The following is a 15,218-nucleotide window of genomic DNA, read 5'->3' on the forward strand; positions in this document are numbered from 1 at the left end:
ATAAATATTTGAGCACCCTTTAAGAGAAAACACAGCAATATTGTATCTTTTAATGGTACCAAAAAAGTAAGCAGTCTTGTACCAAAACAGTAAGCAGTTTTTTAATTATTGCCTTTCGAGAGGTTCAGAGTTTTTAAGACTTTTAGGATGTGAATGACTTCTCCCTCTTAAATCCTAGATTTGCACAGAGCAAAACAAACAGAAAACCTTTTGCATTCATCGTGGACATGGAAGGCACTTAAGCCAGCTACTAAGTAAAATCCTCCAAGCAGCCTTCAGGGAATAGCTGTATTTCACCTATGGAATCAAAGCTGCTTTTGTTTCCAGAATTTACAACACATTGAGCCAAATGATGATTTCATTGTATTCCAGATTATTCTATTGAAAAAACTGCAGCTTAAAAACAATTATTTTCATGTAGAGTAATTTGTTTCAACATTTTCAAAGATGCAAACCTGCAGGTAAGTTCTCAGTAAAATTTCGTTATGGAGAAGAAGGTAAAGGCTATATGTGCAAAGGAAAACACCACATCTGAGTTCTTATCGTTAGCGTTATTTTATAGATGGTCATATGGATGTGAAATCACTTACCCACTGCGATGGAGCAGGGTAATTCAACCCCTAAGACCAGATTAATTTCCCTGATGTACAATTCAGTGTCATATCCTAGTTGGCAATGGAGACTTCCTCAGTGTGCGACTGTTACCAATTACCAGACCACTTCACCCAGAAGGTTTCAAAGCTTCCAGGAGGACAAGCGAGTGCGTGAACTTAGGGCCGTTGCTCCAGAGCAGCTGCTACTAAGCCCAGCCCGGAGCCTCCTCCATGCCATGTGCAAACATGTACACTCCTGCGGGACCAGCAGCCCCAAGCTGCCGTGGCCAACTGAGCTGCTGAAGCAATTTGCTCACTTATCTTCAGTCTGAAATAAGATGCCACTACAAAGCTGTATATTAAACTGTAATTGAGAAACACTCTGGGATGGAAACTAGATCCAATAGCCATGGATCGTTTCCGAGAGTGTCCCGAAGTAAGAGGCTAATCTTTAAACTATCAATTCGGACGCAGTGGAGGTTACATTGGGAAAGCTCCTGATGAGAAGGAAATGGAAATAAAAGTCTCCTGTAATGGGAAGTTTTATGCCAAAACATTGTACCAAATGATCTCAAGAAAAGATTTGCTAACTCAAGGCAGTTTTTAAAGATGTTTTATGCATTGCCAACTGCTTTCAAATGTAAAAAGCATCTCAGAATCTGTCTGCTTTCAGATAATTAGGATGTGAGACAACACACCAGGGAGGCAGTTATGAGAGGAATTCAATTTTCCTCTAATCCAGCACAGAATCTGTCAGGTTTTTGTCCCCAGGATTTTGCAAAAAGAAGAATGGGTTTTTATACGTGAATTGGGTTTAACCAACGGTGATTAAATACGGTATATGTTACTTTCCAATAACAGTGCTAGTTTAAGCTTCCCCCTATAGGGTTTTTTTGTGTGGTTTTGTTTTTGGTGGTTTTGTTTTTTTTTTTGGAGTGAAAGAGGAGTTTCTAGGCTGTTAAGTTACATAAAGTTAGGATAAGAGCTTGAGAATTTTATACAAAGCTATGGAGTGTGACAAAATGTAAGAGCTAGGTTAGCAGAAGATGGCTTTTCTCTGGAATTTCTCTCTAAAAAGTGAAAGAGCATAGAGGGGTTCTATGAAATTTTCATTTCATTAGGGTATCTACGTCACCTTCTTTAGAAATGGCAAACATCAACAAGTGATCATAGCTGCTGTGAAGGACCTCCACTGATGTGTTAATCATCAAAATAGAACAATTTCAGACTATAACAACTCTCTAGGTTGTAAACATCACTTAAGAAAAACCTTATCCTTTATCTCCACAGGCAAATATGACTGCCTCGCTAATCCATTTATTCGCACCGTTATTGAGAATGGTCGCATTAAGTGTGGGCACCAAAGGCTTGCTGGATAAGCACCCCCTGCTCAGTTTCTCTGTACTGAATGGGTGACCCAGCCTTAAGAGGAGACAACTGAGGACACCTTGACAAAACTGAATGAAACAAGACAATTTGCAAGCACACAAGCAAAACACTAGGAGCGAAACACTTGCTTTGGTGCAAGACTTCAAAGGAAAGATTATTCACAAAGATGACCTATTATATCCCAGCTAATTTTGATGACCTATTATCTCAGCTAATTTTATCTCCCTGCTCCTGCCCCGATCCCATCTTAGGAAGCAAGATTTGCTGAGTTACAGAGGACGACAGGAGCCAAGGACATTCAAAAAGAATACACAACGTGATGCAGAAACAAATTCCTCGGTGGTCACACTCTGCTGCTAATGCAGCTCTATATTAGCCTGTGAGCAGCAGCATTAGAATTGGTGGAGATTAATTGTCATAGCAAAATAAATAGTTCAGGAAGGAACAAACAAGTGATTGAATTGCTCTTCTTCGGTCCCCATCTGTATCACTTAAGCTGGCCAAGTAATCTAAAAGTGCTGAAAACTGAAATTGCAAACTAATCTATGAACTAGTGATACAAAAGTGAGAGGACGCTAAAATCTGAAACAGCCACCACCTGTTGGTCCTGATGGTTTCTTTAGAAAAGTATGTCAAAAAAAAGCATTTAGAAAAAAAATGTAAATTAAACTTTTTTGTGTGTATGTCTGTTTTGTCCCATTACGTGATATTACAGAATATCATCCAGGAGAAGGTCACGACCGGCATTATAAACAGCTGTCCCCTTGAAAACTGAGCAGAATTCTGCATGCTGAATTCTCTCAGCAGGAGTGGCAGTAATTGCCGTGCCTAAAACCACAGTGATAAACTATCGCAAATACCGAACTGTGCTTTATTTATAAGCATTTGGGAGAAGTACAGAGCATGCTGAGACAAGGAACTTGGTCACTTTAGCAGTACTCAGACCAACACGGTGACAATCTCAAAGTACTCAGAGCAGAGTCATGCTATCCAAGAAAACCAGCAGCACGTTTTTATTATGTTGAAAAAGTGCTTTCTCCTGTTCTGTTAGACGTATTTCATTGATTGGAACCACACAGGTTACATTTTCAAGAGGGAAACACCTGCTTGAAAAGCGTTCCATGCCTGTTACTGACTTCACCATTAAATGTATTTATGGCTCAAAACATAGAACATCAACTAATGAGTACATTTACTTAAGACCACACCACAAATACGCTAGGGAACAAGTTCTTATCTGGGAATCTATTCTCCTGCTGTGTTCCTCAGTTTAAAAACAAAAATCTCTTCAAGGCTGTAACTTCCCTAGAAAAGAAGGTTCAAGGAGACAGGAAAGGAGAAAGGAAAGACAAGCCAGGAAAACTTTCTAGCCACACTTTATCACAGACAAAATGTTTCAGCTACTTAAGAGGCTTCCCAAGCAATATTCCCACGGCCCTCACGCATACTGAAGACCCCTCACAATTGCCACAGATTTGCTTTTGGTCAGGTTCTCCTTTCCTGTCCCTCAACTTTTTAAAGACACTTCAAAGGAGATCAAAAGGTTTGGAAGAAGTTGAGTTGTTTAGTCTGTAGAAGAGAGATGGAAGACTGGGTCTCATTCTTCAAACACAAATAGTCGGTATGAGAACAGGACTAAACTGTTCACCAGGTCTACTGCAGACAGGAAAAGGCAAGGAAGATTTAAGTTGGACATTTGGAAAGCTTTCAAGCAAGAGTAAAGGACTGAACAGATTGCCTATGGAGGTTGTGGAACATCCATCATTGGAAGGTTTTAAAAACAGGTTAGGCAAATGTATCAGAAGCAATTTAGGTAGAGTAGATGAGAATGAGCTTGAGATCTTTTGCTCCCCTTCTGTTAAAGTCTTTTCTTTATACCCAGCATTTAAAAAAAATATATATATATATATTTTCCTCTTTTATATCCCTGTGTTTTAACTTTTAAAAATAAGCAGCAAATCTGCCTTTGTAACTATTTTTCAACATATTCAAGTGCAATAACCTGGAAGAACAAAACACAAAGATTTGCTAACTGTGAAAAGCAGGAAAAATAAACCACCTGTGAAATAAAACATCAATATATTCATTTTACACTCATTCTGAAGAAACTGACATATAAATCAATTTGCAAAACTGACCAAGTAAATAACTATTTGGAGAGATCATAGGAACTTTAGGGAGAAGTTGCATAGTCCTTGCACCAAGCATCTTCTCCAGACCTTAGTCTGATGGAGAAATTGCTTGGCCGGGACCAACGACAGCAGTGCTAGAGGCCCACCCAGCAGCCCCCACTTTGGGGCACACCAGGAGAGCAACGTACCTTTGACATCTGATGACAGACCAGCTGAAAATAGACTAAACCGAAGAGACATCCTTATTGGAAAGATATTCCACATCAAAAAGTCATTTTCTTAAGTTCCTCTTAATCTATATCTTGATTGACGTCTTTATTATACAACATATTTTTTAACCCAAAGAAAGAGAAACAGGTTGTAAAGTTCATGTTAGAGCTGTAGCAACTTTATCCATACAAGTGTAGTCAGGGAGAGGAATGCTAACTCACTCTTGGTTTGGATAAGACAACTATTTTTCATAGATTGTACTGGCTAGTAAAGAAACAGAAGATAGAGAGAAGATACACAAGCAAGAACCGAGGACAATCTAGGCCACCAGTTATCATTTGTATCACAGAGCAGACCCCGTTAGGCACAGTTTTAGTGCCTTTAATTTCTTCTGGAATTTCACCTGGATTTTCTTCAAACGGGAACCTCTCAAAGAGAAGGGTGCAAGTAAGATTACAGCAATATTGTGTCATCTTTATTGCTGCCTCTTTTAAGCATCACCACTATTCTCTTGCCAGCTTCTAGACCAACAGAAGACAGCCTTACAATACTAACGTAGTGACTCTACACAGTACCTACTACGTAGCAGAGAAACATATGATGATGGATGACAAACCAAATTCCTACTTTATTTTAAGTTACAAATTAGGAATACATTCTTACAGTCTGAATAACTAAAATACGGGAACAGACTGAGATCCCATAGTCTCCACAGACCATCACCAAAACTGCAAAGAACTATTAAAATAAGCATCTGCCAGGAACAGCAGAGGGAAATTTTGGGACATGTGAAAAGAACTAATAACATCAAGGTCCTCTTAAACCATGTTTTTATAAGTCTAAGGCAGCAGTAGGTAGGTTACAGTACTCACACTAATTCTAACCAGATGAATCATTGGCAATGTACCTCGAAATTCCTAACGCAGCGGTACTCTGTTTTCTTACTCTCCAGGAGAAAAGAAATTGGGAAAACTCACTGATGACTTACTGATCTGTGGTCACCAAGTCTGGTCAGTAAATCAATTTTCAGTTTTTGCTCAAGAAATTTATTTATTTATTTGAAGAAAAGCATTTTTGCCAAGCATTAAAAAAAAAAAACCAGTTATGTTCATCAGGCTGCTTTGAGACTTGAGACTGTATTCAATAATAGGCAGAGATGGCTTTGGCTACACTGAAGAGAAAAAACAGCTATCAGAGGAACATTCTTGCTACTATTTCATACTAAAGTAACCATGGAAATGAAAACTAAACTTTGATCTCCCCCCTCCCCAGCTCCCACGGGCAAGTACAATAGAAAATCTAACAAGGGAAATGTATGTCGGTGACGTTAACAAGAACCATACAGGTAGAAGAGAAAGGTTTAGAGGGAAAGCTAATGGGTTACCAAGTTTCTCTGTTGGACTCCAGTCACAGAACTCATATCAGCAAAAGAAACAGGAGAAGCTGTTTGCTTTGCTCACATCTGATGTTCCTAGCAGCTGCCTTCCACACTGGCCACTCTTTTTATCTGTGTTGCCTAGCATTTGAAATTCTTTACGTTTTAGAAAACACTCCCATAGAAGAGACAAATGTCAATGAAATCTCTACATGGCAGCTGCGACATGCAGCCACGAGAAAGCTCAAAAACTTTGGTAGAAATCAGATTCCTCTTCCTGCACACTTGATCATTTCCCCTTATGACAACTGCTTTACACTCGTTTTATTATACAGACATTTCTCATCCTGGTTTTAGACATTTATTGGGCTCTTTCCATCTTCCGAATTCAGTCACATTCTCCAATTGATCTAGAATTTACCCATTTGTCTTCTACTCATGTCACTGAGTATCTACCCCTCCCAAAATCAGGATTTCTACAGTGTACTGAGAAGAAAACCTAATACATCTTCCAACTAGCTAATCCAACACAGCACTCGACCTAAAAAAGCTAGCAAAGTGTTGGCTAATTATTCACACCAGATCGCTATTTTCCAAACAAACGGGATGAAATGGAGGCCAGAACAGAAGTGAGATGGTTTTTCCTTGCATGAAGCATGAATTCATGTCACAGTCAGGATTATTCATTGCTAAGAAATATTTATAGGTCAAAGGATTTCAAAGCAAATCCACACAGAGCCCCATACTCAAGCCCAGTACCCTGAAGAAGACTACTTGTTAAGTAGGAGGGATTTAGGCTAGACAGGTCTTGATAAAACTTCTGTTTTGCATCTGAATTCATTCTCATTCTTGCCAAGTTAAGATCCATTCTTCACCTTGATACCATTACTTTTGAGTTCTTGTCCTCCAAAACATACGAGCTACTTCTGCTGCTTTCTTAGGCCTTTTTCAGATAGAAACAGAGTAACATAATCTGAAAGCTTTTTATTCCACTGAATTGGGGGTCAGAGCTGAGAAAGCAAAGCTTGTCCAATTTGATTCTCCTGCTAATCAGCAACGTTACAAAGAACAGTGATTTTAGAAGTGGCCTGTTGCTTCAGAGAGAATACACAAGTCACTTCAGGTGATTATTTCCTTACATTTTTTATATTATTACCTTACAATACAAACTAGCACAGTGCTATAGGATAAACCATGCTGTATCATGAACGTACACACACTTTGAAGTATTTTTATAATATTTCTATCAACTGTTTTGAAAGCTACAGTACAACTGTTTCAGTTGTCCTGAATCTCAATATACCACAGAATAACGAAAACTTTTTTTTACTTTCTACTTTAGTCCTAACTTTAAAAAACAAAAAACATTTCTACTTGAGTTTATGGAAGAAAAACATCAGGTTAAGTGACAATCTGGAAATCTTAATCAAATTATTGTGATGACATTTCATTTTAGTTACCAATTCTGATTATTAATCACATAGCATGAAATTTTGGTGAAAAATATTGCACTTAAACGTATCTATTTCAACATTCTCTAAATTAGAAATCTGTTCTTCAAAAATGCAATTCTACCAAATACAGTACGCAGACAAATTCTCGACCAGGAAGAAAGGAACGCTATCGATACACCTCACATCACATAGCATTATTTGTTCATTAACATTTTGTTGTTCACTAGGAAAAGAACATCCAAGTCAGTATAAAGTCAAAAACTACTAGACTAAAATCCCTTGACTGAGCTTCAGAAAAAAAAGAAAATGCCATGAATTAAAGGATATTAAGTATTTTTATAAGTAGTTTTAGGACTTTGGTGCTGTTTTTACAAATTTGTGGTTTCATTTTCAATAGGTCTTCAAATAGTGTATAATTATTTAAACATAACTGGGGAATAACATAGTAAGTGAATGAACAGGGTCTACAAAAATGGGATGCTGTATTTGACCAGCATTGCTTTGAATTAATACAGAATTCATGTCAAGCGTACCCTGAAACACAAATACTTGAGAGAGGAAAGGAGTACATTGAAAAAAATAAAATAAAATAAAAATCAGAGTTCAAGGAATAGAAAGAGCAGGAAACACTAGGACAACTTCATACTTATTCTGCAGTCAGTTTTTCCTCGTTTTGCAAAGTGTTAAACTCAGCACAAAGATGCAACGACTGGCTGGGGGCTGCTAACGTAACCTAAGGAGCAATAAACCACCAGCCCATCCCTCTCACCCCATTGAGAGACACGAGCTGTACATCAAGCCTGTGAGGAGACCAAAGGCATGGCGACGCTAGCTCTCACTCAGTGAAGCCTATACACCAAAACACCGACCATATATTCACAGTATATCATTATGAATACCATGGTTCCCCTCCAAACCCCAACCCCTCGCTCAAACGAAGCCATGGCGAGCCCAACACCACTTCCACGACCCCCTGCCCCAGCAGGGCGACCTCACCCCTCCCCAAAACCCCCCAAACCCCAACCCCTCGGCCCCCCGGCGGCCCCACAACGCCGCCCCCGGGCCCGGCGCCATGACGCGGCCCCACGGCGGCGGCGAGGAGCGGCGCCGGGGGCGGCTGGGACCACTCTAAGGACACGACGCCACCTTTAGCAGGGAAACTTGGCCGTGCTGAGCCAGCCCGGCTCGGCAGCACTCACATGAACCGCGCCGAGCCGAGCCGAGCCGTGCCCCCACCGGTGCCGCCGCCGCGCACCTCACGGCGCTGAGGGAGGAAGGCCCCCGCCGCCGGGCTGCACGAGCTGACGCCTGAAGCCGCCCCTCACACCCCTTCACGTCGTCCCCCCCCCCCGCAGCCCAGTGTCGTGACGTTCTTAGCGCAGCGAGAATCGACGAAACGGGGGGAAAAAAAAAAAAAAAACAGCGCTTTATTTATTTTTTTAAGGTTACAAGGAGAGGAAAAGTCAGGCAGCGTACAAACAGCCTCCAAGTGTGGTCCTTCGGGGCTGGCGGGGCGGAGTGTCGCAGGCGGGCGCTGAGGTGCCGGCACCTGCCCCCGGTCGGGCTGGGGCTGAGGGGGGGGACCCGTCCTGAGGGGTAGGGGGGCAGATTTAGGGGATCCGCCCCTGGGTTGAGGGGGGTCCCCGCTAGTAACGGGGGGGCTAAGGGGACTGCTCACACGTCTGGGGTTCGTTTTGGGGCCCTGTGGGGGTCTTGGTGCTTGTCAGTGGGGCGGGGTGGTTATAGGGATGTTTTGGGGTCGCTTGTAGCCGGTTCCAATTAATTTTTCTTCTCGCCAGAGGTCATTCCCCAGCTTACGTGTGTAAGCGACACGGCAACACGGCCGGCTTTATGTGCACAGTGGCAGGGACCCAAATTGCACGGGTAAGCGGGTAAATGTAACGGAATTAAAAGAAATAGCGGGTTTACACCTGCTAAAATCTCTCCTGGGCTGTCAGAATTAGGCTGTGTGCCTCCCTGATGTGCTCCAGGTGTTGGATTTAGGGGGTTTGTTGGTTTGTTTTCCTGTTTTCCTAATTGTTCTACCTGCAGATATGAAATTCGGGATGCAGCTAAGCCTCGCTGTTACACCTGCCCTTCACAGCAGCAATGGCTTAATCTCCCTGCTTTATGTAGTTGCACTATAAATGCCTTGAACAATGGTATTAACCCTTATTACACAACTCCCACATACAAGACAGAGGCTATGACAAAATTTTTCAACTACCGCTGAGAAAGAACGCTTTTTCATGTTTGTTCATGGCTGTATTCCACTTGACTGAAGTGATGCTTGAATATCCCTGCCAGAGTAGGGAAAGGAATTACTATTTCACATCTTCAGGAAACAATTCCTCAAATATTCATCAATCACTTGTGCCAAAGTCACCGTGAAATTTCTCTTTCTTTTCCCCAAAAATTTTTGTAGTCGTAAGAGATAAAATAACGACATTGGAGCCTTGACAAAACATGTTTTGTATTTTCCGTTAATCTCAAATTGAGTAACTGTTAAAATGAAAATTTTGACACATTTATTTATTATATAAATAGATGTGCTGAATTGCTGTAGCTGGAATCTGAATCAAAGTGTTTAGGCAAAGTGTGCCTACGCTTACGATTTTGATACAGGAAATAATGCTGCTTGTTGTGTTGTGTTCTTGTGTTTTTGTTTTTTGTTTTAGTTTAGACAATAATTTTAGGAGAAAAAAAAAGATTTAAATATGCTAAACATTCTGTCACTATTTCCTCTTGATTCTATTGTTATTCTTTATTTGTAGATGGAATACTTCTTACTTAAATGAATGTCAAAATAGTTGGTACATTTTAAAAAAAGGGACATACTGGTGTTATTCCCAAGGGGAAGGTGTTTAATAAAAAACGATGCTGTTTACATTTAGAATCTTTAGGCAATCTTATAGAATGTCTGTAGTACAACAGTGTTGTTTGCAGTAGGTATTTGTACTGCAAACATAAACAGATTTGTGAGGTGAACTAAACGTTATCTGCTGTCCCTCTACCCTGCAAGAATAGAGCTGATAGGTTAATATTTTTGTTGCTTATTTTTAATTACTTCTGTGAAGCAAACTACGTCCCTCGTCATTGTTGTGATTGTCCTAACAAACTCTTATCTAGGTATAAAGAATTAGCACAAAACATATTTTGTGAAATTTTTTTGTGAAATATTTTCTTTTTACAAAACGTTCTACTGTGTCGAAAATGCTGGAATTTCATGAAAAGCGATGTAAGCATAGGATGTTCAGCTGCTCATCTGAAATTGTTCCTGATTGTTTTAAAAAATAATTCCTTAACAGGATTCATTTTAATTATATTTCGTTCTGAAAAGCTACCTTGATAAGCATAGGTATATGAACACCCAGGTACTCAGGAGGCATTTAAATAACTAGCCACTTCACAACACATCGCAAAGTGTTGTTAACTGTATTTATTCCTGCACATGCACTCTCTAGAAACTACAGATACGTTTCACAGGATGGATTAATTCTGGCCGGTCTGGCTGTACATGCAATACCTGCTTCTGAGAGCCAAATGTTTGATGGTGGTGGTGTGTTTTTTTTTTTTAAGGACAAGGTTCTTAGTGTTCATTGACTCAATTGTCTTACCATCGCTTCACGGGCAAAATGATGACTAGACAATGCTAAAACTTGAATAAAAAAGTTTGTTCTCTGAGAGCAGTAAGTATTCAGAGGAGCAAATAAGGAGCTCAGTAGATGGGGGGGGGCTACCATTTTTTTGTGTTTTATTTGTTAATGTTTGGCATGGCAACGCTATTGAATACAAGATTAGCAAAATAGTGCTAATTTGCACGTGAAAGAGGTACTTGTAGACATCTGTTGGTGGTGGTTTTGCTGGGAACGTTGGTTTGTGTTTCTGTGTACTGTAAAGGTTTCTAAGGGAGATTTGGATGGGGGTAGCGAGGCAGGGAAGGTCATGCAGAGGTGGGATGCAAACCAGGCTGCTTCTGGACTTCTAATCTCTATGCCAGACGTCTTTTGCAGATGTGGTAGGCTGTGTCTCATATACTCAATAAGCAGAGCTTTGGAGAGGACTCAGTAATTTTAGATGACACTAATAAGACAAGTCATCGCTTCTTCCTCCATCCTCACTGTTTTGGATTATCAGAATTGAGTTTCCAGAATTCAGTCCTGGAATTGAATTTGCCTTAGCTGTTCCTGATGTCAATTTAAAATAACAAACTCTTCTTTTTCTTCTTCTCTTTTTTTTTTTTTATTTCACAGTAATTAGGAAGTTCTGCAGAATATAATTCATTCCTCCAAATTTTAGAATTAACACAATACATGCCTTTTCTATGTAGAAGAGGTGAATTTCATGTGTTGAGATTAACATGAGGAGAATGCCCTGAACATGAGGAGAATGTGTAGTACTCTATATTTTTATAGTTGTACCTGACTTTGTTGTGGATTTGGAGAAAGTTTAAAATACAGTTACATGAGATCTTTTTTCAGGTGAATCTTTAAAATGTATATAACACTTATGTTTGAATTTAGAAATGTCTGTTACTGGAGAAATAATTAGACTGCAAAAAATTTAGTTTAAAAGAACCTTTCACTTAGGCTGTAACTTGTGGCCCTTTTTAAAGGTGGAAGAAGGATTAAGCTTTTAGTTTCGGGGTTACTTGGTTTATTTTTCTATTCAGTCCCTGGGATTTATGGAAGTTGAGAATTAAGGATGGAGATCAGAACTTAATTGTAAAATTACCCGTTGACAGAACTAGCTCTTTTCCAGTATCAGAGAGAACTTATTTATGTTTGTTTTTGTGAATTCAACGGAATTAACTTTGTAATTAGAACTCTTTTAATGCATACCTTCTAAAATTCTTTCTTGATTCCTTTTAGTGGCCGGCAGGAAAGACTGTTTGCTTTTCTTGTTTCTTCTGTTTTGTCTGTGTGCTTCCCAATCAGATGATACGTCTGCAGTTGTTTCGTTGAAAACATTCCAAATGGTCTAACTCATCCTTGTTTGCAAAGTGCATCTAGAATGGAAGAAAAGTTTAATCTCTTTAGATGGTTATTAAACTTTTAATATTTAACAGTTTTTTAAATTAAAATTTCCTTCCTTCAAGTGTCAGCTGAAAGCAGATATGATATATTAAGGACTGTCTAGCAGATTATTTTTTCCACGTTAAAGAAGACCTTTCTTACCTGAGTAAATATGTTTTAGGCAACATATTGAAGTATTTATATACATATATTAAAAACAAAATACATCACATTGTTTGGTATAAATTTACACCTTCTGCACGCCTCTGCCCCAAGGCTCTGGTTATATTAACGTTTTTTTACTCTAAAGTAGTTATTGGAGGACCAATGTGCCAAATAAGGTTATAACTCACTTTCTAAATCAGAATTCTTTCTTCATGGTTAATAAATATTTTCTTTCTGAAGCCAGGTAGTTCCCTTTGGCACAATGTTTTTACAGGAATCTGGATATTAACTTGTGGTAAATACACAGTTAAATCTTTCCTATTGGAACTTGCTGTCTGACAATAAATCTTTTTGCTTCCACTCAATCCCATTTTTGTTTTTCAGTGGTACATTCTAACTGTTAGTTGCTTTATTGGCATCCTAAAAAATGACTTTCCCAAAATATTAAATATCCATGAATATGAAAACATTGTATCTTAACAAAGAGGACTTTGGATACAAAAATACAAATATAAAAACAACAGTGCCATTTTGTATTTTTCTTCTGTATTTAATACAATGATCTATGCTAGAAATTAAAGGACCATATCTCAAATTTTTGTTTCTTTGGGCAAAATCCCACATGCACAGAAATATACAGCAGTCTTATATTTACTTTGTATCTTAACTCAGACTGTACTAGCGAAAACAGAAGGTATGCTCTGTAATTTCCATTTGTATAGACTCGGTAAATGTGTCTGGTGTAGGAGGATCTCTGTGCAGCCTGTTAAGGAGAATGCTATCTCAGTTAAGATTCACAAAAACTGTTTTTAATGGGATTTTTGTGCAGGTTACAAGGTTGTGATGTTGGCCAAGAGGCCAATAAAATGGTAGCATTTAGCTTCGTTAATGGTCTGCGTATTTTTTGTACCCATTTTTTATTTCTTGAAGCCCCTAAGATGATAAAGAATTATCACATCTGGTTCGAAAGAATTACGCTGGTTTTGTACTTTAAGCTTTTCCTGTTACTTCTCTTATGGGCTTCAAATCCTGTGGGTTCTTCTGCCTCTCCAATTATCCTGGTGCAGCTACATACCTGTTTCTACTCTTTAGAGCTTAGAATTACTGTTCTTTATCAGATGAGAGAGTTGGATGTGCTTTCCACATCAGATGGTAGACTGTTTCTGTTGATTACATACACAGGGGCCTCTGGACTCTGGAGCTGAGGTTAGCTGGATGGTACTCTTCTGCGTAGGCTTGTTGATGAAGCTTTTTTTTGTTCTGAGGCCTCTTGTCCGCTGTTACATGGAAATGCACTTCACTGTCACAGCTTGCAGGCCAGAGCTCACTAAAGAGCACTTAAGCTTGGCCTTTTTCTCTCTCTTTATGTGCCCTTATACGCAAATTTGTGTGTGTTATGGAAGCTGACATACAGAGGAGCCATACTGTCTCATGACAGCTTGCAGTGTCTTGATTCACGATCTGGGCAATCCAGAAATGGGTTGAGCAGAGGCTTGATTCCGTTTTTGGATTTGGGTGCCTGGATAATCAAATCTTAGCCTGCTGCTGGAAAGAGGCCAGGAGGTTTTATCTGAGGTCTAGCTGATTGTGGAGGTGTCTGCTACTTGTGCATGTTCTAGGTTTTTATATTCTTGAACTGCATAATAGTTGATTATGAAAAACTGCAGAGAAAATATTTAGCTCACATTAAATGGAAATGCATAGTTCAGAGTAGTGAAGGTTCAACAAGGTTGTTCCTGCTGGGGAGAAAAGTGATCATGAAGCTAAATGCTCCTGTAACTGAACTGAAAGCTAACTTCTTCCTCGTGTCTGTCCCACAGAAATATTTAACATCACTTCCCTGATTTGTTATTGAGTCAGTGTGGGAGCTAACGATTTACCTATTGGTATGGAAGGAAATATTGGCAGGACAGAAGACTTGTTACTTTCTAGCTTTAAATACCTGGAACGCTATGGTATATAGATGCTGGATTATTACTAAAGGTGTGACCTGCTGGTACAAGGTGATATTTTAGAAGAGTGTTTTTCTCTTTAGAGCTTTTACTGTTTTTTGAATAATAACCTGCTGTATTGCGGTAGTCATCTGAAGATTGCTTGTGTTAAAGCATTTGTCTGTTCCTAAAGAGAGGAATTGATTCTTACCTCTGTGTTTAGAACTAACACTGTATTTTCATCTTTAAATGTAGTGCTTATGATGCAGCTGCACTGTATTATTATTGTGTTTGTTATTCAGAAGTGCCTCCCCAATGGAGAAAAGAAGTCTTAATTTCATTATTAAACAACTCATAAGCCGAGTCAGAAGAATTTGTATCTTTTGTGTATAAATTTTTAATCTGTGTTTTCTTTCTAAGGAACAGAAGTCGCTTGGAAGGGCGTAAGGTCGTGCAAAAGAGATGTTTCCTTTAAAAGACACGGAGATGGGTGCCTCCACCTTCTTTGCCTCAGCTCTTCCTCATGATGTTTGTGGAAGCAATGGCCTTCCTCTGACTCCCAACTCCATCAAAATTTTGGGGAGATTTCAAATCCTTAAAACAATGACCCATCCCAGGCTTTGCCAGTATGTCGATATTACCAGGGGTAAACATGGTGAGTATCTGTTTAATGAGGATATTTTATGTTTGGTTATGGTTATATTTTTGTGGAAAAAAAATATCTGAAGGTGCCCGAGCAGAATATTGCCTTTATGGCACCAGTTAAAGAAGGTGGCTGGTTTTCAGGCCCAAAATGACTGCACACCTTTGCTGTAACAGGCAGTATTAGTGCTTTTGTTTCTTTTCTGCAGAGTTAAAGCAGAGGTTATTGTCTGTGTTCTCTTTTGTTACACGTTATGCTAACTGAAAAAAGCTAAAAACTTTCTTTTCTTTTTTTTTTTTTATTCCTTACTG

The 15,218-nt window shown here is 39.3% G+C and overlaps 2 protein-coding genes across 16 annotated transcripts in view; one reads left to right on the top strand and one right to left on the bottom strand.

The window, feature by feature from the left end:
- Window positions 1–8,488, bottom strand: part of AIMP1 (aminoacyl tRNA synthetase complex interacting multifunctional protein 1) — a 35,732-nt gene extending 27,244 nt beyond the window's left edge. Inside the window, exon 1 of the mRNA XM_083835562.1 lies at window positions 8,353–8,488. Within this exon, the coding sequence (XP_083691688.1) occupies window positions 8,353–8,354 (2 nt within the window). The 5' untranslated portion in view covers window positions 8,355–8,488. The remainder of the gene's footprint in view (window positions 1–8,352) is intronic.
- Window positions 8,489–8,555: 67 nt separating this feature from the next.
- TBCK (TBC1 domain containing kinase) overlaps window positions 8,556–15,218 on the top strand; it is a 148,061-nt gene continuing 141,398 nt past the window's right edge. For 8 of the 15 annotated variants that reach the window (XR_014584151.1, XR_014584152.1, XR_014584153.1 and 5 more), the window contains exons 1-3: window positions 8,677–8,749; window positions 8,953–9,037; window positions 14,685–14,919. Coding sequence is in view for 9 of the 15 variants with exons in the window: in XM_083835509.1 (XP_083691635.1) it covers window positions 14,727–14,919 (193 nt within the window). In the remaining 6 variants the exon portion in view is untranslated. Of the gene's footprint in view, window positions 8,750–8,818; window positions 8,841–8,952; window positions 9,038–14,684; window positions 14,920–15,218 lie in introns of those variants that run through there. The other 7 variants (XM_083835508.1, XM_083835517.1, XM_083835515.1 and 4 more) reach the window with 7 other exon arrangements.

This window comes from Anser anser, assembly GCF_964211835.1.
Source record: "Anser anser genome assembly, chromosome: 4".
Classification (NCBI taxonomy): Eukaryota; Metazoa; Chordata; class Aves; order Anseriformes; family Anatidae; genus Anser; species Anser anser.